Source organism: Struthio camelus, chromosome 1, assembly GCF_040807025.1.
Source record: "Struthio camelus isolate bStrCam1 chromosome 1, bStrCam1.hap1, whole genome shotgun sequence".
In the NCBI taxonomy this organism is placed as follows: domain Eukaryota; kingdom Metazoa; phylum Chordata; class Aves; order Struthioniformes; family Struthionidae; genus Struthio; species Struthio camelus.
This window is the reverse complement of record NC_090942.1, coordinates 70,269,716-70,293,881: the sequence shown is the minus strand read 5'-3', so window position 1 is coordinate 70,293,881 and position 24,166 is coordinate 70,269,716. Positions and strand designations below refer to the sequence as shown.

At 40.8% G+C, this 24,166-nt stretch overlaps 1 protein-coding gene across 8 annotated transcripts in view; it reads right to left on the bottom strand.

The window, feature by feature from the left end:
• Positions 1-24,166, bottom strand: part of CACNA1C (calcium voltage-gated channel subunit alpha1 C) — a 451,988-nt gene that overhangs the window by 104,486 nt on the left and 323,336 nt on the right. For 7 of the 8 annotated variants that reach the window (XM_068947471.1, XM_068947499.1, XM_068947534.1 and 4 more), the window contains exons 10-13: positions 17,208-17,298; positions 8,238-8,264; positions 5,980-6,140; positions 4,958-5,183 (exon numbers count right to left, since the gene is read on the bottom strand). In XM_068947471.1, the coding sequence (XP_068803572.1) occupies positions 4,958-5,183; positions 5,980-6,140; positions 8,238-8,264; positions 17,208-17,298 (505 nt within the window). Of the gene's footprint in view, positions 1-4,957; positions 5,184-5,979; positions 6,141-8,237; positions 8,265-17,207; positions 17,299-19,281; positions 19,357-24,166 lie in introns of all 8 variants that reach the window. The other variant, XM_068947481.1, reaches the window with a different exon arrangement.

Here is a 24,166-nt window from a genome sequence, read left to right as displayed (position 1 = left end):
TTTTGATCTTCCTCTGCTCAATGGCTCCTTCCCTGCAGCTTAGTCTGTCATGACCACTCTTCTTAGATGCAGTTTTGAGCTGTCATCTTTCAAGCACCTCACTTTGAATGCACATTGCTAGCAAATTTTGACAGCTTGCACAGGTCAGCAAGCCAGTAGTGATCTCTGAGTCTTCCTTCTAGCACTAGCTCTTCCAGCCTCCATGCTTTGTGCTTCTCCCCAGCCAATGATGTTCTCCATTCCCTTCTTCCAAAGCCTGTAACAGTGGACCTTTCTTTCCTAAGGGACCCTAAATTTCTAGTCAAATTTTCCACAGAGACAGAAGTTCCACTTGAGAAGGATGGCAGACATGTCTAGCGCTCTCACTCCTCTGAGGAAGTCTGATCCTTCAAAATACAAACCTGTCTGTTCTGCAGGCAGTGTAGTCATTAGAGACAAAGGTTCTTAAAATTCTGGTTAAAATAATATTTCAAAAAACTCAGGGTAAAAAGAACGCTCTCCTTCTCCTATGGGAGACAGGAAAGTTAGAACGGCCCAATCACTTTACAAAGGTTAACAATCTGATCTGCAGAGGCACTCTGCCATGTCCTCTGAAGTTCAGCAACTAGTTCATTGCCAGGGGCTGAGCTTCAAAGAACTATGATGTTTTCCCTCCAGCCTAGCTTCAGCACTTCAGAGAAAACTAAAATGCTTTAAACTTTAACTACAATTAAAGAGAAGAGCAATGTAAAACTACAGAGTACAGGTAAGAGCATAGAAGCTGCAGGCTCTGTGCAACCAAACGTCCGCATTGAATGTGCAATGTAACAGCTGTCTGCATTTGCTTACACTTACAGCTCACATACTTTCATGCTTTGGGAGGAAGGGAAAGTGACATAGGAAAAGGGACAAATTTATTCCTGATGGAACTTCACTGGCTTTAGTAGTCTTACACCAGAAACTGACAGGGTCCTGAATATCACTCCAAGTCCTCCAACGTCAGCCAGAACACACATTTTCTAGGTCTCAATCTAGCAATGCCCTTAAGAGCACAGAGTAAAGCCATTACGAATGTGACTACTCTCAGTGACTTACTTAAAGCTTAAATGCTTAATTACCTCAAAACATAACTGCATAGACTTTTATCAGGTCAGCAGTTCTTACAAATACCTGAGATTCAGTTTCTTATGCAACATTCAAACTTTAAAGCAATTAACTAGGATGATCTAGTGATAAGATTCCTGCTATTTTATCTGTGCTCTGACTGCTAATTAGAAATACAGCACGATTAGAAAAGCAAACAAACCAATACAAAAAAAAAAAAGAGAGAGAGAAAGAAAAAAGGAAAGGATAACGAGGGCTTTACTTGACTAAAAAGTGGAACTAACGAAAGTTTTATCTTAGTGTCCTAGAACCCTGACCTGAGGTTGCCATCTGTCCTATTATCTGGTTGCAGAACTAATACGAATACCCTTCTTAAAGCAAGATCTGGGGTGACTCAATGAAACACAAGACTTCTACACTGGGAATGAATGAAGCCCAGACAAACAAAAAGTCTCTGACTGCTCCACCCTTTTCTGTTAATATACTACAAAGGAAAAAAAAAACAGTTACAGTAAATCTCATGGCACTGCTGGATGGACTTAGAGATATTGGACCAGTCAGCATGTAAAGGGAGGTACAAGAGAAAGAACTGCTGCTTCCTCAGACTTCTAGGGAAATGAATGAGCTTCTTGACATCTCCCAATTGAGGATCTCAGGCCCTTGAAGATGTCAATGAATAAGTCACTGCAAAACTCCAGTGATTAGGACATGATTATGATCCTTGTTTCAAAAGAGAGGAGTAAGATGCAGAGAAGTTACATGGTTTGTTCAACGTCTCACGCCAAATTTAATTGCAGAATTGGATTAGAACCTAATGTATTCTCTTCCCTCTCCTCTTTATTGCCTTCCACTATGCTTTTATGAAACTGGCAGTCACAGATGCAGAGCTTAAAACAGTAGCAACAGCTGGCAGGCTCACTGTAGTAAAGCTTCTTACACTGCTTGTCCAGTATAACACCACTTTGAATGTAGGTGTAAGAAAGGGTGCCCTGTCTCTTCTCTCAACAGTTAACAGAGAGATATCCACAAACACTTAGTGGTGGGATTTGGGTTTAAAGTATCAACTTTCAGTTTTCTCTTGCAAACAAATTGATTTATCTTCAGTGTATAATGAAATAAATATAGGGATTTACAAAGCAGTAAGGGACTGCATATAAAGAGACAATCATTTGTCTTCTCTTAGCAAAGGAAGATTTTCTGGACAGCACTGTAAAAGTTAGGGAGAATAACATAAACAGATTATTTTGACTGCTTGCCTAATGCACAAGATGAAATAATTCTGAGAAGTACTTACAATCTTGAAAGAAATGTTTGTTCCTGAAATTCTGACTGTGGTTTCTAAAATGATGTGATGTGCATCTAATGATGTCTTTATTTGTTTCTATTATATTATGGAGCTGTATTCATGCTTTTCCTGTAAGTGTATCTTCTTGATGAAACCCAAAATTTGTTTATGCTTGATGCTTATCAGGGAAAAGCCACAAAAATACATAACACTAGGCTACCTACTGATATACACTTGCTAGAATAATTTCCCTGTTTTGTGCTTTTTTAAATCCCCCTGATTATCTCTATTTCCATCTCCACTACATGTCCACATGTCACTGCTTGTGAATACATATTTGTCATACAACTGTCATCCCTCCTACTCTTCTCACCTTTCCAGGATTGTATCCTTCTACATTACCATTGCCCTCAGGTGGCTTATTCTACCAATATTGATAATGTCAGTGACACTCAATTATCACTGTGTTTAGAGCTGAGTGAATAATGGAAAAAAATGTATTTTAGCAGAGAACATTGGAAGCAAAAGTTAAGTGTTAAGGCTAGAACATTCTCTCCTGCAGTCAGACACGAGCGGGCCTAACGTACTGCTTGGAGGCTTTTGCTAGGGCCTTCCACATGAGGGTGAACTTCACCCACGGAGGGGAAAAATCATGAAGAAAATTAAAAAACACAGATAAATCCGAGACTACTGCAACCTACTTACCAATATTTTAGGAACAGGAAAGGAGGCAAAATCCGATTAATACATTATTCATTAGGAGTTATTCCTTAGCTCTTACTGTGCTTTACACATAGACCTCTGTACAAAATTACAGGATATACACTTCAGGTAACATTTACTTCCATGCAAAACTGTATTTTAGTTCTGCTGCAGGATGAAGACAAATGTAAGTAGTCCTATGGCTGGTTGGTTCCTACATTAAATTGCTGTCAGAAGCTTTTGGAATATTTGGATATTCCAACATGTAATCCTTTCTAAAATATTAGTGATATTCTCTTAGTATTTGCCTTTTCATTAGAGAATTCTCCTAGCTAGATTATTCACTTCATGTAGAAGTGGAGAAAAGTCTTGAAAAAACAATGACTTCTTCAGGATGCTGTGTTGAACCCTATGCTTTTGTAGCTATTGGTATGTTGCCCTGGTGTATCTGATTACTCAATGCCTGAAACAGCTACTGGTTTCCCCAGGAACAGGGCCTGGAACTCAGTGAGGATAGCTTTCAGACCCAAAGATCCAGAAAAAAAAGTCAGCAGACCAGAACTCTCCACTATTTCTAAAAGGGCAAAGATGTCTTTCTTGCTGGAAACATTCTTCTCTCTCCTACGATCGCTCTTCTACATAGACCATCTTTTTTCCTTTTAATAGTTGTAGGCTTGCTTTGGCCACTGTCTCTCAGATTGCAAACCGGTTTTCTGTCTCTCCATCTGACCCTGAAAACCATCCACCCTGCCAGAGAGTTCAGAAGCTTTAAGGGCAAATCTTGCATGATATTAGGATCAAAGTCTGTTGTTTTTTCTGCCTCACAACTCTGCCATCTTGACTGTCTTCCAGTTCTGGTCTTGTTGTGTTATGCTCTGTGTTTTTTATCTCAAGTTTGTCAGAAATTTCCTTTTGGGGCAATTTAAAGCGATTCTAGGGACATTTTCATAGCTGAGCCTGCAGAAAACTCACTCTTTCACCACCTCAGTCAAGCCTTTTATAAAGTGCTGACTGGCACCCACATAGGAAAAGGAAGGCCCAGTGCTGCGTTGGGGACCGCGTCGGCAGGTTTGTTTCAAGAGCTTCCATTTGGGTCAGTCAGAAACTGACCTCTCCTATCACCTCCCCTCAAGCTGAAAAACTCCTGCTAAATCCAACTGGTGTTTTGGAGGTGCCTGACTGAAGGAAGTGCCTATTATTTAATAGGCACTTTATGCCTATTAACTATTAGGAAGTGCCTTTATGCAGAGGAAATACATATAAGGAAAAGGAAAAAGAGGAAAGACTGGAGTCTGGAAATGTCTGGCTTCTTCATAGAACTGCTGCTGTCATGCTAGGCTCCTCTGAAGGAGGCGAAGGACTGGCAAAATCTTTTGCCTATAGCTGCTGGTGTTGACCCTATCTGTCTCTCAGGCCGCTGTTAAGTCCACTGCAGCTGGCATAGGTTCCTCACTCAAATTTTTTTGCTCAAAGCAGTCTTTCAGGCTCCTCTCTATCACCAGGGCAACGGAAAAGGTCACAAGGCTATCTGCTGTTTTATTTTCATTTTTTCTTTTGCAAGCAATCCTTAAAGCTTACGCTCAGCTCATATTATCCCCACAGATGTCAGTTAATTGACCTGTTTGGCATAAAGTGCCTCCAGCCCCCTTTGTCAGACGCTGCCCCAACCCTTACCACTCACATCAGGGACATTCAGTCTGTACAGGCCTCCCCATCCTGCACCAGCCTTCAGAAGATGAGGACCACGAACCTAGTACTCTTACTACCCGACTGATGGTACAAAAAGCAGAAAGACAAGCATGTGAGTGTCCTGTACCCATATATGTTGTGCATTGAGAAGTAGCCCTCCTTCATTTCCAGAGATGACCTCCAAGAAGCAAAAAGTACCTTGTGATTTTAAATATTCTTAGGAGTCGAACACATCTCAACACCGAAATGCCCAGCGGTGACATGATCTTTGTCTCAACCAGAATTGTTTCCAGGATTCCTCCACACACAATGAAACAGTCAAAACGGTTGAAGAGGGACACAAAATAGGCCTGTAGACCAAGGCTATACATCTTCAGCAGCATCTCTGCCGTGAAAAGAGCTAGCAGCACCTTATTGGCAGTGTCTCATGAAAAGCAAACAGAAACAAATTAATGAAACTTAATCAAAAGACCATCACAGCCAAACATCAACCCTTGCCTATGAGAAACCCCTTCTGGGAACAATCTGAAAGAGCAACATCATCTAAGCTTGGGTTGTAAAATGAACTTCAAAGTGTGGCCATCTCATTCACAGAAATGTTTTACAAAGATGCTTACAATGCTTCTTATGTACTGCACATACAGCTGTGATGTATTACACAACCTCCATGGCAGGAATGTGTCTTCCTGTGCACAACCTCCCATCACACTTGTCATCTGCAGATAACAGTGGGAACAGAAGAGCTGCTGTGATACCTACTGTTGCTTAATTAAGCCTTTCAGCTGCTCTTACCTCCAGTGAGGATTCAGCTGCTCTGCAGGCAGAGGATAACTTTACAAATCTTTCTTTCTTCCTCACCTCCTTTCTAACTAGAATTAGTTTTCAGGGGAAACCTTGGAGGACCGGTGGCTCCCAATAGCCATCCATACAATGGAAATCCAACTGCTGCAGATATATATGTAGCACAAGCTCCTGCTTTCACCCACACCCAGTGGAACACTGCCTTGTTTGGAAAGCAGGAAGCTATGCATTCCCAAAACCATCTTCTAATGTCGGCAGTTTTTTTGTTGTATAATTTAGTTTTTCCACAGACAGAGGACTATATTTGCAGCTGTGTGTACTTCTTTTTCACTATGCGGCCAGCTTAATGCATCAGCTCCTCCCCCATTCTCCTTTCTTGACACTGACAATATTAAGCAGAACCACCAGCCTCTCCTCACCTTGGACCTCAGTGAGCCAGTCTGGCTGGTTGTAGTGTTCAGAGGCAATGGTAAGAGTGTTGAGAAACACAAGGAAGATCACCAACCAGTAGAAAACATTGGACTTCACAGCAGCTCGGCACTTTCTTCTGCAGAATCTATTCCATCGGCGCCAGTAGCGGCTTGAAAAATTAGAAAAGAAAAATTACTTTTCAGACGGGGCTCCTTAGGCTATTGCAAATCTTTCTGTCAACTCTAGTCCTGATTCATTGTCCATGGGTGGTAGAGAATACCTGTAAAGTTCATCCTGAGAAATGTTCTTTAGTTTTTATCTGAGTTGATAGTTTTGGTCATCCTTCCTTTAGCTATAGGAATAAAGTTAGCCCTAAGTCAATCTGAAATATTTAAGGATAAATGAACCTCTCAAGCAATGTCTTAATCCAATTAAGACATCCATCACCACTACCCTGAGAGGTCTTTTAGCCCAGTTCCCACAGAAATCATTATTCTTCTCGTATTTAATGCTTGTGGCCTGAAATGAGACCTGTCCCAGCATCAGGATAGTCAACGAAAAAATGTCCACTGTCTACCATGGACCTTTGGATAAAAACCTTGGAGAGATGAGGTCAAACAAAACCTCGAGAGGGTTTCTAGTATTCAGCAATGTTCAGCACCAGGCCCAATCTCAGGGCTAACTCTGAACAGAAACACAAAATTTAGGGGAGCTCAGCATCTCACCTTCATGCCTGGAACTAAGGATACCATTTGCTAATCAACAGACCTTTTTAAAGTTTGCTTTCCATGAACACATCCCCTTGTGTCACTGATTTCTGAGGGTAATTACTAACCACAGAAGATATTTAAAGCTAATTACACACCTCCTACTCTTCAGAATTTAACTTGCATAGCAACCAGTTTCCAGGCAACACTTGCCACTGTATAATAAATCTAATAGCTTTATATAGATATTATATACATACGTGTGTTCATGCATATGTGCACCTCTACAGATACAACACATATACAGAATAGTAAGAACAAAGTGGCAAATTGAGGAGAGAACTTCTATGGACTAATCTTCCCTTTGATATTATTTCCAGTGATAAATTGTCATTATGCTTGAGCTGAGGGTTCAGCATCTAGATAGACTAAAGCCAGGCAACGTGAATATTGCACGCTGGCCAAGAATTTTGCAGCAACATTTTAAAAGGTAATCAAATCCAACCCGTTTTTAGCTATTTAATTTGTAAAAGCATCTAGTCTAGGTAACATAAGTATTTAACCAGGGTTGTGCGTTTTGCAGTGGATTGGGGAAAAGAAATGGTCTTCCCAACATTCAAAAAAATGCTCCTAACACTTAGGCATTCATGTTGTCCTTAAATCATCACCATCCTCACACACCCGACTGTGCATTTGTGTACTAATTTGCATGCATATGATCATGGGATAATATAGGTGCTTTCTTGTGCTTACACCTACACAGTAATGCACGGACTGCAGGAATGTGATCACTTATGGAACTCTGTACATGTATGCATATGAATAGTATGTATGCATTATAGGGATTCCTGAATTTACATTATTGTTTATTACTTAGGTAAGCTGAAGGGCAGAATTACTCACTTGTTCCTGTTACTGTGAAAGTTAATTTACTTTTTTATAAAATTGACTTCAAATTCAGAGTTACAGAGGCAGCTGGGCTCCTACTGAAAAGGTAGAAATGTACTGGGATCACAACAAACAAGTACCATGAAGTCAGTCAGTCCTTCCAAAAGAAACACATGGATGATTAGCCTGAGACTGCTTCATCTTTTTAAGAGCTATAAGTCAACAGAGAACCAAACACCACCAGAAAAATTTCATGTCTCCCATGGTGAAATGAAGCATTCTACAAATAACTTGATGATGCAAAACCTCATCAGTTGAGAGATTTATAACCAAGTAGAACAGAATACTGGAACAGCGTAGAAAACAGAACCTTGAGCTGACAGGATGGATGCTGATGGACATAGTATCATTACGTAGTTGAACTTTTTTTTTCTTCTACTTTTATGTTTTATGGCTCAAGATGTGTAGGTAGCAATCAGATAGGCACTTCTGAGTGAAATGCTCTCAAGAACCCCTGTGCCTTACTCCAGCGTGAAACAGAGAAAAAGGATGTTGATTTTAGGTGGATGAGTAATCCCTGCCCCACAAATGCAGGAATAAATCATCACTTTACAAGGTAAGGGACAAAACAAGTGGAAATGAAGAAAAACATAAAAATCTGCTTTACTTACCTAAACTTAGATTTGGAGATCCGATGCCTGAAAGATAAGAATTGCCATTAATGTCTCTAAACCTGTCCCTTATCTCCCACGCTTTTAACAGTAATAGAAAGAAGCATAATTAAGCACAATTAATTTTTAATGGATGCTGCGTTCTTCTTGAATCCCTTTTAAGTCAATGCCCCTGACTTAGGGGCTAGGATCCTAGCCCCATCCTTTAGCCCCTAGGGATGGGGCTAGTATTCCCTGATACCTAAATCTTGTTGTTTCACTAGTCAGAAGCAGGAGTCATGCCATGCTGGGATTCTACCACCTTTGGACATCGGCGAAATAGTCCTTCTCTTGGGTAAAAGGTTATCCTAATGGTAGGGGTACTCTTCATCTGCCATCAAACATATTTTTCAAGTCTGACTCTTATTTTGGTCACTGGGTTTTGTTCTTATATTAAAATATGTATGACTTTATATATGCAGACTTGTTGCTTTCACACATCACTTCACTTTAGGATAGATAAGCACATTATAATACTATGGGGAAAATAATGTTGTGAGTTTTTTCAGCAATTCAGGCAAAAAGAGTATATGGTGGATATTTTCAGACTTGGATACTAACATTCATATATATTGTTATCTATGTAAAATGGTTTGGACTTAAATGGGGCTGAACAATCGCAGATTCTGAGGCTTGCAATGGAATTTTGTGTGTTAAGCACTCCTGAATACTGGGCCATACTCCCATTGTACATGTTTAAATATCTAATTCAATGCAATCAAATTCATGCACCTCAATAGCCTCATTCGCCTTATATGTGAAGTCACAGGCAAAGCTGGAGTCAGAATCCTTTTCCCTAATCACTGTGTTACACTGCTTGATATACTTACTACAGGACCTTTGTACTCTTTGGCTGTCTCTTAGTAGGTACACATTGGTTCATAGAGAGACATACAGTTTTGTGGACGCAGTGGCATGAGTCTGTGGTGATTTAGGAAGCTACAAAAAATCCACCACCAATAACAAAAGAAATGAGAACCTGGGGAGTGACTATCAATGAGATATTTCTGCTGTGCTGAAGTATTTCTTAAGGTTCCCTCTATGACAGGAAAGTGATTCATTGTTGACAACAGTCAGAAAAGGTCTCCCTTACCGGCTTAAAAATGGATTTGCTGTTAGCAGACATTGGAGAAAGTAATTTCCAAACATCCAACGCTACTTTCTGTAGCAATATTAAAAATGGTCATGTCCCTGTCTGAGGACATCAGCTGCTGACAAGTAATCAGTGATGGGTCAGTTTCTTTATGCCGAGGAGATTTTAGTGATAGGAACATTTCACCAGCAGATGGTCCAAGCCAAAAAAAAAGGCCTCTGCACTGAATACATCTTTCCTGCTGTGTCACCGGCAGCTTGTCTAGGCCACATACTAGGCAGCAGTGTGGTTACAGACACACACAAGAACTCTTTCAATAAAGAAGAAATAACGCAGCAGCTGAACGGAATACTAAATTATGTTGCAGAGACAATGCAAGCTTTAACAAGCATAGCTAGCAAAGCATCTACAGAGCATATCCTTCATGTTAAGACTATCCCAACGGTCTCACTGAGAAGTCTTGCTTGAAATACCTTACCTACCAACTGTAATAGATCAGATCCACAGGCAACTGAAAAGAAGGATCAGGCAAAGCCAGGAAAAAGAGTTAAAAAATAGGATGAAAGAAAAAGGTGGGCACTGAAAAGGATATAGCGAGGATATTCATAGGAAAAGGTTCGAGGTGAGACAAAGAGAGAGATATGTCATGGAGGACCTGACCGGTGGAAGGGGAAGGACATGGAGTGAGAAGTCCTCTGATGACCTCGTGGGCTGAAGGTTTCCCAGTAAGGGAGCTGTGTGACATTTAAGGAAACTTTTTATTTATTTTAGCAAAAGAGATGCAGCAGGTGTAGTACTCATCATGCATGTGATAATTATATCTTTGGAGCATTATGAGCTGCAGCCAAGCGCCTTCACTGCTCCGACAGGTTGGCTAATAAGTTCCCCCTCCACCCCGAGCTTCTGATGCCTTACTGCTCAGGCAGAAGGCTTTATCACATGTGGGTGTGCTATATATATATAGAACAGGACAAGGAAGGAGGAAGAGATTTATATTTAGAGGCAGAATCCAAGAGTGAAACAGAATTTTGGAAACATGAATTGTACAATAATTGTTTCTGCAAATATTATATTCCAATCTGAAACACACTTTTCAAATGACCCTTATCATCAACAATCTTTTGTCTTTGAGAACGCAGTGAACTACGCCATATATAAACATGCTCTTATGCCATTGCTAGGAGCTGTCAAAAAGTCTGGATTTGGGGCCTTGCTGTGGCCTCTTTGTGACACCCAACATTTGTTCTTGCCAGGGATTCATGGTGGACCAGTTTCTATGTTGGTGAGTTTAACTACTGATCTCCTGCAGCCCTTATATCCTGGGAGCTTTATGTCTCTGGATGAAAGAGAGCTTCCCCAGTTGTTGCGTCCAGCTCTGGAATGTCTTGAGAAATTGTATTTTAAATTCATGGTATTGGAACCTATATGAAATCCATTTCAGATCACTACTGAGTGAGTAGATTCTTTTATCATAAGAACCATGTAACTCAGATTATCTTTTAGAAAGACAAACAGAAAAAACAGTCCTTTACTGTTTGACTAATTCTCTAGACTTCTTCTAACCTTACATAGCTATTCACCAAATACAGCTAAGACAGTGAAATTTAAAGACTTCATCTCATAAACTCAGGACATTCAGCATAATTCAAATGTAGTGAGTTATCTCATATTCTTACAGATAAAGTCTTCATTTCTCTGGTCATGGCATACACCAGAGAAGAGCAACCAGGCACTTGCAAAGGGTGTGCCAACCTTTTGTAACAGAGATTGAGGACTTTGTTATAATTGTACACACAACAAACAGAAATCCGGAAAAATCTTGCAGGTCTCCCAACATGACACAAAAGCCATGCTACAGTTGTTTTCTGGATATAGATATTACTATATGTGACCATGCAATTACTTGGCATGCTGGTCACAACTACATTTACACTGTATTACTCCTCGTAGCAATTATCTTCATGAAAACTTGCAAAATCCCTTGGATTCTACTAAAAGCTCTGAGAACAGCAGTGACAGAAATTCACTTACTATGCCTCTGGGTTATAACAACTTTGGAGATATAATGTCACACCCAAGGAGTTGCATTATGCGGATCAGAGATTTTAGAACTGTGAGAACATAGTCCTGTTGTGATATTGATTCTGCTTTGGTGCTATATGGTGAATTCCCGCTGTTACTGGTCAAGATGCACAACAAGTCTTTGGAAAGCACTTTTTCCCTGCCTCCCTGCTGATGGAGGTTCATTCCATTGCTTCTAGTCAGGACGCTGGAATCCTTGAAAAGATGGCCACCCAGGGTCCTCTTTCACACATTCCTGGGACAAGAATGTACAGTGATATGACATTTTTGGGAATGCAAGCTGCATTCCTGGTAATCTCTCAGCCTAACAAAGCATTAGGGCTAAATTCTACCCTCAGGTATATCTCTGAGAATCAGTGTGAAGCACCAGCTATCCTCTGTGCAATGCAGGTAACACCGGACAGTTGTGTGCACAAGCACCAAAGAGCATGCTGATCTGAATGGAGTGACGCAAGTTAGGAGAGATGGGGTTGCTGGCCAGCAGCAATAAGAATCTACAGAACATCCCTAAGAAAACTGGATCTGTCCCACCAAAAATTGAGGCCGCTTGCTATTCAACAGGCTTTCTTACAGGCTAGGAAAATAACACAACACTCCAGAATCTAGTGCATAATCCCGCTCTCTCTGTGGCAAGTCACAGGTAAGGCCTCTCAGAATTTGAAGTAGAAAGAAAATTCCTCCTCCACATGGGCATGCTATTGTCCTTTAGACAAATATCGAGGGCTGACTGTGAATATCAAAAACACCATGCCTATAATAAATGGAAGAGCAGTAGCTGAGGCTGACACAGGAGCTGATCCTGTGTGTTTTCCTGCTGAAGTCAGCAGTGGTTTCAAAGCTTTTGGCAGAGACTTCTTACTATTGTTCCTGATGTGATGGGGACTTTGGTGTTCACAGAGGGAGGCTATCTTCTCATTAGGAGAAAACCAGCAGCAACAGTAGTGAATGACAAACCTGTAAGCAAACTGACTCTTTCCTCTTCATCACCAGCTCCCATGCTGATTGTTGCAAGAGCTGCATAGGAATTATTTTGCCAGCCAGAAAAGCAACAAGGGAAAAATCACTGATGGTTCCGTTGCCAGGGAAAGCTTTCATTGTTCACAGGATGTTCAGGACACTGTGTTTTCAGTTGGAAAGTTCATACTGTTTTATCTTATTTTAACTCTCTTTGGTGGAAAAGCATTTGAACTGTCTCCCAAACGTATGGAAAACCTGGCCAAGGTGAAAACACCAAGTGGCTTATTGTTTTAGTGAAAGCAGATCATTTTAAGCTCTTTCCTTTTGAGCTCAAGTGCTTCAGTTTTCTAATGTGGCTCCACGGACCATCAGTTTCCACAAATGTCTTTCTTTAGCTTATACATATGCATAAAGGTAAGTTCTATTGTGGCACTTCAGATCTGTGTGGTTGTATTAGAAAATTAACATTCTCGTTGTACTGGGAGATTATATACAGTGACAGCCTGCATAGAATAGGTTAGTATCGATTATAGGCAACAGCCTGTCCTCAGTAATCCAAGATCCAAATCCAAGATCCAAGCAGTAACCACAGAGGCTCAAAGGAACTACTCTCTGTTGGGAAGTCCTGGGTATAAGGCTATCCTGTATATAGAAACCCATTGTTCCTAGGTCTGGGCTTATTCTACTGATATTTGTTGTAGAGGAAACATATTTCGTTGTACCAGTGACAACAGGGTATTAAAGCTGTGACATGCAAGAAGTAAATTAAAGTTCCGCTTACGAATGTTGTCCTTGAGGATAAAAGCTGTTGCATTTCTAGTACAGGGCAGATGTCTGTGCAGTACAAGGCAACATCATGACAGGCATGATATAGTGTGGAAGTTGTGGGATGCTTTTCAGTGTCCTGCAGAACCCTGCAAAACCCTTTTCAAATGCACATTCCTGAAGCCTGATAAAGCTAATACCTATCTTAGGAAAGGAACTACTGTCTGCTGCAGCTCTCCCAATGGCAGCAGCATTACACCAGGGACAAACATGAAAGAGGGCTTTTTTTGTTTAGTTCTAAGAAACTGGATTTACACAACAAGCCAACAGAGAAGCCCTTTTAGATTCCTCTTGAAACTCCTTCTGCTGGTTTGAAGGCTGGCATTGCTCCAGAAGGCACAGCTGATGAAGGCAGTTTCTATAGTATAGATACTATAGAAATAAAAGCTTCTTTGGAGACAACTCATCAGTAGGAGATAGCTTGTGTTTGAGAGGTACTCTCCTGATCTCACATAGCATATGTGTCTATGGAGCTGAGAAAGGCTGTCGGGGAGATCTCCAATTCCAAAAGAGATGCTTGAGCTTAGCTTCTCAAGCAGATCTTCCTGTCATTCACAGACCCTTTCAAAGCTCTACAGCTTTGTATAAGAACAGAAAGAACTGCCAATAATTCTAAGTTTCCTTCAATATAAGTATTTTTTTCTTTTAGATGCCTGGTGATTTTTTCCTTTTGTCATGCGCACATTCTGATGGCAAGGTCAGCCTGTCACTGTGATGGGGTTAAATGCCCTTCCAGCCTGATGCCACTAAATAAATAAATATATTACCTTTGACTTGAAATCTCCCTGTTGCTTCAGTCATGTCTGGTTGCAGCTTGCCCAGTGCAGACTCTGCCCTCTGGGAAAAAATGTGTTTATAGCAAGACAATGGGGACTCATGGCCACTAGGTGATTTTAGCAGGCTGGTAAAATGAAGATTCGTCTGCAATACATGAAACTCAACAATCCACCAAAAAACTTGTCTAGCCATTTCAACTGTAAAAACAAAATCCAGAGGGCAGATGACTGCTCAAAAGTCCAGGCCTAATCTTTAGTTAGAGTAAGTCAGGATGGCTTGACTACAATTACTAATGCTCAGTGAAAGTTATCAATACTAGATGAGGAAATTATTTGAAAAGCTCAGGCAACTTCACACAAGAATTATTCCTATTCTTCAGCAGTGTTGAAATTACCAGAATCACTGGGCCAGATTCTCATGTTTTTAGTTAGGTTCCACACAAGGAAAACACTCATTCAAGGCAATTTTAAAATCTTTGCTTGCATTTGATATGTTCCAGCAGGAATGCTGGCTTACAGGAGGTTTAATTGAAGGGTCAGTGAGAAGAAGAGGACTTAATACTTCCTGAAAAAGGCAAGTTCTCCCTGGTTTCTCTGCCTGAGTGTGTAATATAGTAAATAAAACAAACCAGAGAGGAGTCCAAGCCTCAAAATTCAGGGAAGATTTGAATTTACCCTTCCTTGAGGAATTTTAAGCTCCACAGATTTGAAGCAGACACTTTATAAAGGCAGGAACCATTGGCAAAATTTGTGTCTCAGTCCAGACTTTCAAACACAATGATACAGCAATTCATTTTCCTGGTTGGAAGGAGCCCATCCATCTTTTTGAGATGAAAAGCAATCGCAGTGGGGCCTTGAGAATTCAGACTGTCCTTGTGAAAGGAGTAAAAAAAAACCCTTCTCAATAACAGACTTCAATTCCCTACTATGTTACCTATTTTTGAATGAAGTGGCAAGTGGCAAGGAAACCGTCTATCTCCCTGAACCTTACATGTCCTGCTCTGATGAAACATAGAGTAGCAAGGTAGATGGTTACAGTGATCACTGTGCCAGACCACAGTACTGTCGTTCTCTTGTGGACACATTGGTCTATATTAAGTAAACTCTGTTGTAAGCCATGAGTATGTTCAGAGTTGGGTTTAACTTCAGCTGTCCTGGCCACATTACAGTTAAGATAATTATGTTCTGCTTGCCAAAATTCCCCATGCAGTTTCAGTGCAAAATAAGCCATCCTTCATACACCTCCTTACACATTTGTGCCTTTTCTCCTTATGTTTTTAAATACTTGTCACATTTTCCCCTGAAGGTGGCTGAACTCTAACGCTGTGAAAACAAACCCTGCATATACAGTCCATAACAAACCCTTCATATACAGTCCATAAAGTGCTTTAGGATCTTTTGGGATTAAGGACATTAAATGAATATAAGCTGTAATATTAAAAATATATGCAACTTTATAGTAACAGTTGCCATTGTTGTTGGCACTGTGCAGCACCAGGGGACCCACTGTATTAGGCGCTATAACTGAATAATAGACATGGTTCTCCAAACTGGATCCAGCTGAAGGAACTGGTCACATACCCAGCTGCTGCTTCCCATAATGCCACAAGAGCACATGCAACTTGGTGGGGTGCTAATAGGAGGGCTACAACTGCCTTAGCACTGTGAATAGGTCTAGTCTACTTCCTTTAGAAAAGAGTTCATAATCTAAACCATAATGCCAGACTCAGCAGGTAGACAACAGCAGGCAGGTGAAGGAAAGCTATCATAAATAATTTCTCATGGGGTTTGTAAGCCACTCGCTGACACTTGCAGCACAGCAGATAGATTGAATTTACAATATATTCCACATATCATATCTTGTAATGCAGATCTCCTTCTCTTCTTCAGTTTATAGAGGAGAAGGCCAAGGCAGTGTGGAGGAGATACAATCAAGGCTTACAAAGTCATGAAAGTGATGGATAAGCTGAATGCAGAACTGTTGTTCACCAAAACTCACAGTATTAGAAGGAGAAGGTGTTCACTGAAACTAGTAGGAGATCAGCTTAAAACAGATACAAGAAAATGCTTTTCTACACAGTAGGTAGTGAACTTTTGAAACTTGTTTCCGCAGGAGGTTGTGGGGGCAGACAGCATCAGCAGAATCAGATAAAGTCATGGACAACAGGTCCATAGATGGCTGCTAAAGGGAATAGGCATAAGTGTGCCCTCTAACATCTCTAATCTAATAACTGTGAATTTGGGGGCAGTAAAAGGGGAATGGAACACAGGAAATGTCCAGGCTCCTGCACTTGCCCTCCTGTCATTGCCAGGACTTGAACACTGGGCCAGCTGGACCACAGGTTTGACCAAAGACATTTCTTATCTACTTATCAGCAGCTGACCAGCACTGAAGGGCTCCAAGTATGCCCCAGGGACAAAACAGAGCCTCAGCGTACTCCAGCATGGTGCAAGCAATAGTAGCAATGTGCTTAGTCTATTTTCCAAGGAAATTCGGAGGGGTTAATATATTCTCCCAAAGGTCTATGCTTGTTTAAGTCATGCAAGTCCTCTTGCCTATGCCTTTTCTCTGTGGTGCTAAAAAATCATACCATAAAGTATAAACACTTCCATAAGTGCTTTTTCACACATTCTTGTGCGTCCAGTACATATGATGGCACAATTACAAGGAGGCATTACCCCCTGCCAGCTGATGTATGCTTCGTCACTATAGTGGCGTGTTCAGAACTTGAAAGGGGTAGTTTGGACTGCAGGATGGGACTTATCATCAGTGTTAGTTTCTATTACTAGACTCTGTAAAATGCACAAGAATCATTAGAGAAATTAAAATAGAACAGTTATTTCCACTCTTTGGTCTACATATGCTGGATTTGATTATCAATCACTAAAGAGGAATTTTAAAATAAGAACAGTTTTCCATCAGTTACTCTTTTAGCTATTATGCAAAATCAGCTCTGCTTATCCTGGGAATTCTGTGCTTTACTTATATCTATATAATCCCAGAGTCTCTCCGCTAAGATCCAGAGTGAATTTACATCGCAATTAAGGTAAGAAAAGGGATCAATAGATCTTCTCCACTCTTTCCTTTCTCTCATTGTGTGGTTTCCTCCCCCTTAAAAAGCCTGAAATTTGCCCTGGTTTTAACCCACCCAGCTCAATCCAGCCCCTGCATACACATATCTGTTTATATGTACTCACGCTAGCCTAGCACCGCAGTTTTCGCCTTCAATATCTGCTCCAGGGACGTTGTCTGTGTTCACGGACTCAGTCTCACTGGTGGGCATGCTCACTGTAAGAGTTGAAGGGAAGAAAAAGAAAGGGTTGGCCATTAGAACCCAATACACCTATTAGCAAAATGTGGCAGTGAAGGAACTGGCTTAATGAAAAGATCCTCAGCTGTAGCTCTTGAGCAGTAAGCAATTTGCTGAGCAAAAAGGAGCTTAAGAACACATATAAGTTACCCAAATGCTAAAGAAAGGGAAAGAAGCAGCTGCTCTCTTTCTTTGAGAGTCTGTTCCTGAAAATTTGAAAAATAAGAACCACTGAAAATTAGGGAACCTGGCAAAACCAACAAAGAAGTTTTTGTTTGACTCAGTGGAACACTTAAAAAATATTCCTTTACTTGTGCCAGCCAAACCACCTCACTGCCCTTCCCAGCCTCTTTTGTGATGAGTAGAGTACGAATAAAAAGTACCAGATTGACAGGTATTCAGAAAAGTCTTCTGTTTAGCCTGAAAGTAAAAGTACTCCATAAATAATACTGCTGGCTCATCTGCCACATACTACCATTAATGTGCTTCAACCTTACACTTAGAAACTGGACATATAGGAATAAGAGGGGAGTTCAGACTTTCTGACCTATTCAGATATACCAACAAAAGAATCATAGTGGAGGTTTTGTGTAGATACCCATGAACTAAGAACCAGGAAGAGTCTCCTAGGCTTTTACAGAAATGTCATGGAATAGCCACCAAATGAAAGCAATCCTTGCTCTGGACCTATCTCATCCAATTTCAAAGAGCTGTCACATATCCTATGTGTTATCAAACGTTGAATATTTGCTCTTATATATATTATAAAACCCTCACAATTATATATATTATAAAACCCTCACAATTCCCATTCCACCAGTCGCTCCCAGGTCTCCTATACACTGTGTGCTGAGCTGTAATAACTCCTTAATATAAAACCATTCCACACAGAGTAGGACAAAGGATAGCACTCCAGCATATATATTCTCTTTCCCTCCCCACTCCTTTTCAAATACACAAACAAATAAAAAAGAAAAAGATACTTCAAACTGAACAATAGAAGAGTTAGGCAGATCTCTCAGATGCCTGGTAGAACTTCAGAAGGTGACATGCACTAGCAGCTGGATATATATCTCAGAAGAGACTTGAGAGCACATGCTATTAGCTGTTGGAGACACCTTTAATAGCTTGTCAGAATACACTATTCATTAATAAGAGCATATCTATTTATGGATTCTTGGTGCAAAAGGAAACAATGGAGAATAAATAGGCTCTGCATTTCAATTGGACAGAAGTCTGATGGGTCGTGGGATCAGGTCTTCTTTTAAAAGCTAGAAAGATATCAGAGTCCTTCCAAAGAGGTCCTGCGCTCCTGCGTTGGAAACATCATTGTAGAAATGTCCCCCCAAAAGGTACTATCTTTCCTGTGTCCCATCCCAACAATGCAAGCGCCTATAAAGCGCCTCTCTGGAAATTCAAAGTTCTTGCATTGTGTTGGTAGGACCACATGAAAAAATGGACTCCCTTGCACTCTCTACACAGCCATGAAATACTCTATTCTAATGGTGCCTGTTGCTTTACAAAGAGTAGATGTTTTAATTTGCTTATCTGTTTGGAAAGACAAATTAAGAAATCAGCTAAATTCATATTTTAATGCATAAGAAAGAACAAGGTAAGCTGTATGAAAAAACAACATTTATGATTAACATTTCCTGTCTAAGCCCTTCAGGAAAAAAACTCCTGATACTTGGCAAGTCATCTTCGAAGATGAGGTAAAGCACTTTCAAGACATATTTGAGCTTGTTTGCAAATGAAAAATGATTTTGAAGATATTAGCAAGAGATTGATTTACAGAAGAGCTTAGTATCTTGAGTGCATGAAGACGACACTGCAAGAGCAACAGAAAAAGCAAGGCATGCACATGCATAAGTATATGAAGATACATTATACATAAGTATGTATAGAGATACATAAACACACACAGTTACACACAGCGGACACAGAGTGTGGTGGAACATTACCATGGGTTTCTGTGGAGTGACTAAACCAAGCAAACTTCCCTTTCTTCTTATCAGGCAAGCCAGCCGGAGTGCTTCCTTTCACAGATAAGATGGTCAGTGTCAAGTACCAGGAACAAGACATCAATAGAGAACATGCAGCCAGCGATAGGCAAAAGGAAAAAACAAGGAACTCAGCTTATATGACATCCACTTCTGTTTGAAAACTTCATCACATGGATTAAAAATACAGAATGAAAGGTATATGGAAGTATGAAATATTATAACAGAGATCATCAGATAACAGCAAAATTTTTCGTGCCTGACTGATGTATTGAAATCAATGAGACTAAGGTAATCACTAGTTGTCCCTAAGTTATCCACCGTCCTTCAGGGCCAGAATCAAGACTGGACTATTTTTGAATGAGATTCCCTGTATTTCTTCTGAAACTGCTCCAGTATAAAGAAACTCTTCCAATACTGACAGAACTGCTAATGGAAAGTCATCGGTGTGATCACAGTTCTCTGTCTTTTCTCATCCGTAGAGATTAACAACCCTCATCATGCATTCAAAGGTACACTGCCTTAACCAAACTAGGATACGTCTAAATTATGTCTCATGATTTCCATCTGAGTTTACATTTGGCATTTACCCTCTGATGTCCTTCTGCTGTACAGTTTTTCATGGCATTAGTTAATGCTGATCTTCCGCTTATTACACACAGAGGTCCTCAGCCCACACAGATCAGAGGTGTATGCACAAAGCTATCCTAGAGCTTACTTTGCATTTCCCTAATCTTACTGCTACTGTGTGTCTGGAAGGCCAAATTAAAGTGAGGGATGCAGGTTCAGTGGCATGTGTGCTGAAGAGATTCCTGTGGTTCAGACTGCGGGCTCACTGTCATCCTCACTAGCATTTATTTCACTCAGTGCATAACGCACTGATATAAAACGTTAAGGACAATAAAAAGTGTTAAGATGGTATGAAGTATAAGAGGATTCACGGGCTAGAAGTTAAAGGTCAGGGCAGACAGGTTTAGGACTGTATTCCTAAATGTGGTATGCACTCGGCAGGGCAGTCATTTGTTTTTCTTGGCACTTCCATAACCTTGACCTTCAATGTCAGGGGATAATCACATGCTCTGATGCTGTGAGGTTCATGCAGGCCAGCTAACAAACCCTGAAAACAGAAGATGCTGCAGAAAAGGTATGTACAAACTAGCACCGAATATGAGAGGAAGTAGACCAAATACTGCCCAGATGGCATTCTTCTCTGACTCTGCTCTCTGAGACACAGATCTTGTGCCTGCACCCAGGCTCCAGTCTACAAACAAGGCAGGCATTTTTTGCAGTCAGGGTAATTAATTACTGGAACCATGTACCAAGAATGCTGGTCATGAATCCACCACAGGAATGTTTTAATCAGCAGGAGATGTTTTTCTAAACGGTGGGCTCTAGTCCAGACCAGAATTATGTTTGGGACCATGCTATACAGATATGCAATCCCAATGGCCGCTTCCTCCTTGCCACTTGGGATACGGAGGCAAAAGCAGGAATGAGATGCTTCCTCCTTCCACCATTTCCTTCCGCCTGGGCACAAAGCGACTTAGCACTGGAAATCCTGGTGCCTCGCCTCCTGTTCCATGTGTGCTCTGTGACTGATGCATTCCTACAAAAGTGGTTCCCTGTCAGCTTCTAAAACTCTGCTGCATGTATCCAAATCAGAGGTCCCTGCAGGGTTGGGTTCTGCCAGCTGTAGATGGTACATTGTCTCTATGTGGGCTCCCCACCTCCCCCCTTCCCCGCCTTGAAGCAGACCAGTGAATCTTCCATTTACCACTTACTTCATATTGGGGATGCTTCAGTATCTGAAGTGTGGCAAGGCTAAAGCAGGGAGTGATCCCTGTGCATCAGTGCATAGTGTCCAACGGCCAGCCTTCAGTCAAGTGACCTGTGTTGTATATACATTGACTCCTTGGCTGTAGCAAACAACTCATCCCACACCCCCTACATTGTAAGTGATAGGAAGTTCTTAAAACAGCCAGAAGGCATGTCTGTCACACAGTTTGCCTCTGCCTAACTGCACCAGAAATATCAGTGCAGCTAATAGGTCAATGAGCCCAAAAGAGCAGGCAGCTTGCTTCAACCAAAGCAGTACAGTGAACCATTAACAACAGCACAGGCACAGGTCCCGTAGAAGATATTAGGTACTTGCCTGGAGGCAAACTAAGGTGGCCTTGTTTACATGGCAATCTCTTTTTGGGGATTTATCCTTACTCATCATTCCTATGATTCACTCTGCTTGATGAAAACTCCAGGTAGCATAGTTACTCTTTTTAAAGGGAAGTGAAACAAATTTTTGAAGGCAGGAAACAGTACATCTCATGGCTTCAACAGAATACAAACCATAAGGACCACTAGGTACTATATTCTCTCTACAGTTGCTTCTAAAGTGTTTGCACTTCTTAAATTTCTCCACAGTGTGGCTCATCTCTGAATACGGACTTTTTCTCCTGAACTATCTAAACTCTGATTTCATGTTACCTACATAGCATTCCTGCAGCAACTAAAGCAACAACAAATGCTATCTAGCAGCTTCCTTAAACACAAATTTGAGAAATGCTTCATGTTGTGTTAATTCTAGCTCTGAGGCCCAGCAGACAGAAATAAGGACAAAGAGTCTGAATTCTGTGACTGGTTAGATAGCACAGACGTGCAAGACCCTTTGAGAGCCTCTGTTCCATGCCACTGGCATCAAGCATTGAGACAAGCTCTGCACTTGCACTAACATATGTCCCTCCTCCAACCGAATGCCCCATGGACATGCAAATAAATTATTAGACGGCAGGTTGCCAAGAGACAGTCAACCACTCAAACAGAAAGCTGGCACAAACGAATACCCTTCTGTGTAGCCGTGAGATAATTTTTTTCTTTACAGACTTAGAGAATAATATTTGCTCAAAGTTCAGAAATATCATTACCACTACTGCATCTTGCATTTATGACACTTTTGTCATCACAGTAGTGGAAGTTGCACAGTTTAATTTTTCAGATGTATCTCCACAGATTATAACATTGCCACACTAACCAGTTGCTGAATCTCACTCAACCACTGTGATAATTTAAGACCCAGAGAAGCAGCAGTCTGGGCAAAGGGTGCCCAGATCCATAAAATGCATAAAGATAAAGCATTTACTTTTCACAGATTTTAATGGGACACATGTTCCTAAATGACTTTGCATTAGTTTTAGAACTGTATACATCAGAGGCTATCCACATTGCCTGCTATTGCTATTCATGCCTCTCTGATTTAGCTGTTTGAATTAGGCTACAGAGGCAGATGGGCTCCTATAGCAGGTTTTCTGAAAGGCCTTCTGAGGGCTCCATCAGCTGTATGGACAGTCCAGGCATTTAACTTACGCCCTTAAGTTAGATACCTGACTTGAAACAGTGTGGCTACCCAACAGTGTGTTCATTCGTACTAAAAAAGACCTGTACTTGGTTTTCAGATTGAGAAGGGAACAACACACTTGATTGATTGATTGTTTTTTCTGATGTGCTCACTTGGACGGCACACTCCAATTTCTACTGATATTGAAGTACCTTGCAAAATATGGGACTAAATTACTCATTTTGCCCCCAGTGGAGCAAGGTCAGAAGGACTTGATTTCACTCTGCCACCATCTCACTTCATTGTGTCATCTCAGCCATGTCATCAAACCTTTTTAGATATCTGTTCATTTTCTCTGAAATGGGGATTATAATTCTGCGCTCACCTTGCAAAACTGAGATCTACAGATGAAACACATTACAGTAAGTGCTAAGTACTATAGTTATTACTGATGCTAATGTCTCCCAAGTGGGACTCTGAAGAACTATAAAGCAAATCTAAAGAGCAAAGAAGTCCCATGAATTCTCCAGCTGGGATTTAAGATTTCTTTTTCTATCAAGTACAAGAAGAACAAATTGCAGTATCCAGGCTGCTTCCTTTAACAGAACGTGCATCAAGCGAATGACTTCGTCTCTAGTAAGAACCTTGCTTTCCGTGGTGCCTCTCATGCCCATCATTTCATAAATGTGTTTATGGGCAGCTGTCAGAAGAATATCAATCGACTCATCTTTTTTCTGTGGAGAGCTCTCATTTTAATTAATATGCGAATATTGCCTAGCTTTCCTCTTCTCATTGGCTGTTTTGGAAATACTGTACTCATTCATCTTATTCCCTAATTTAAATAAGATACAGCTTTCATTCTGCTACATGCATACAGTGTCTTGGTAACAATCAGTGAGTATGTTCTTACGTGCAAGCAGCATGTGGAAGGCCAACTGTGCAGAGAGCTAAATGACTAGTTTTTTCTAGATCTTCTTCTGATTCCGGCAGGAAAATATACTAGCTATTACTGGGGAACTTTTGGGGGGTTTCTATTTTGAAAAGGAGTTCTGCTTTAGGAAAGCTTCTACAGAAGAAGAGAAAGGTGAATTTGAATTATCTGTAGGATCTTGGTGGTTCCATACGTCCCAAAGTTAGATAGACTGGATCAATGAATCTAGCACAATAAAAATTCCAGAAAATTGGTGAAAATATGTGGAAAAGGCTTATCAAGGGCTCAGAGGCCAATGTCCGCAAAGGAAGTATTACGCATGCAGTACTACACCATATACATGTGATATATACACAATGCATAACCTAATTTAGGGTTATGTACAAATGACTGCAAGTAGAGGGAGAGGGCTTGATTCACACTTTCACGAAATGTTGTCCACTGGATCTAGGACAACAATAAAGAGCCATAAATCAGTTGTTGTCAGTTGCACCCACTTCAGTGAAACGGAAAAAGTCTTTAGGTAAAAAGACCTTGACACAAGTCAATCAGCAGCAAAGATGGAGTACCTAGCATGTAGTAACAGA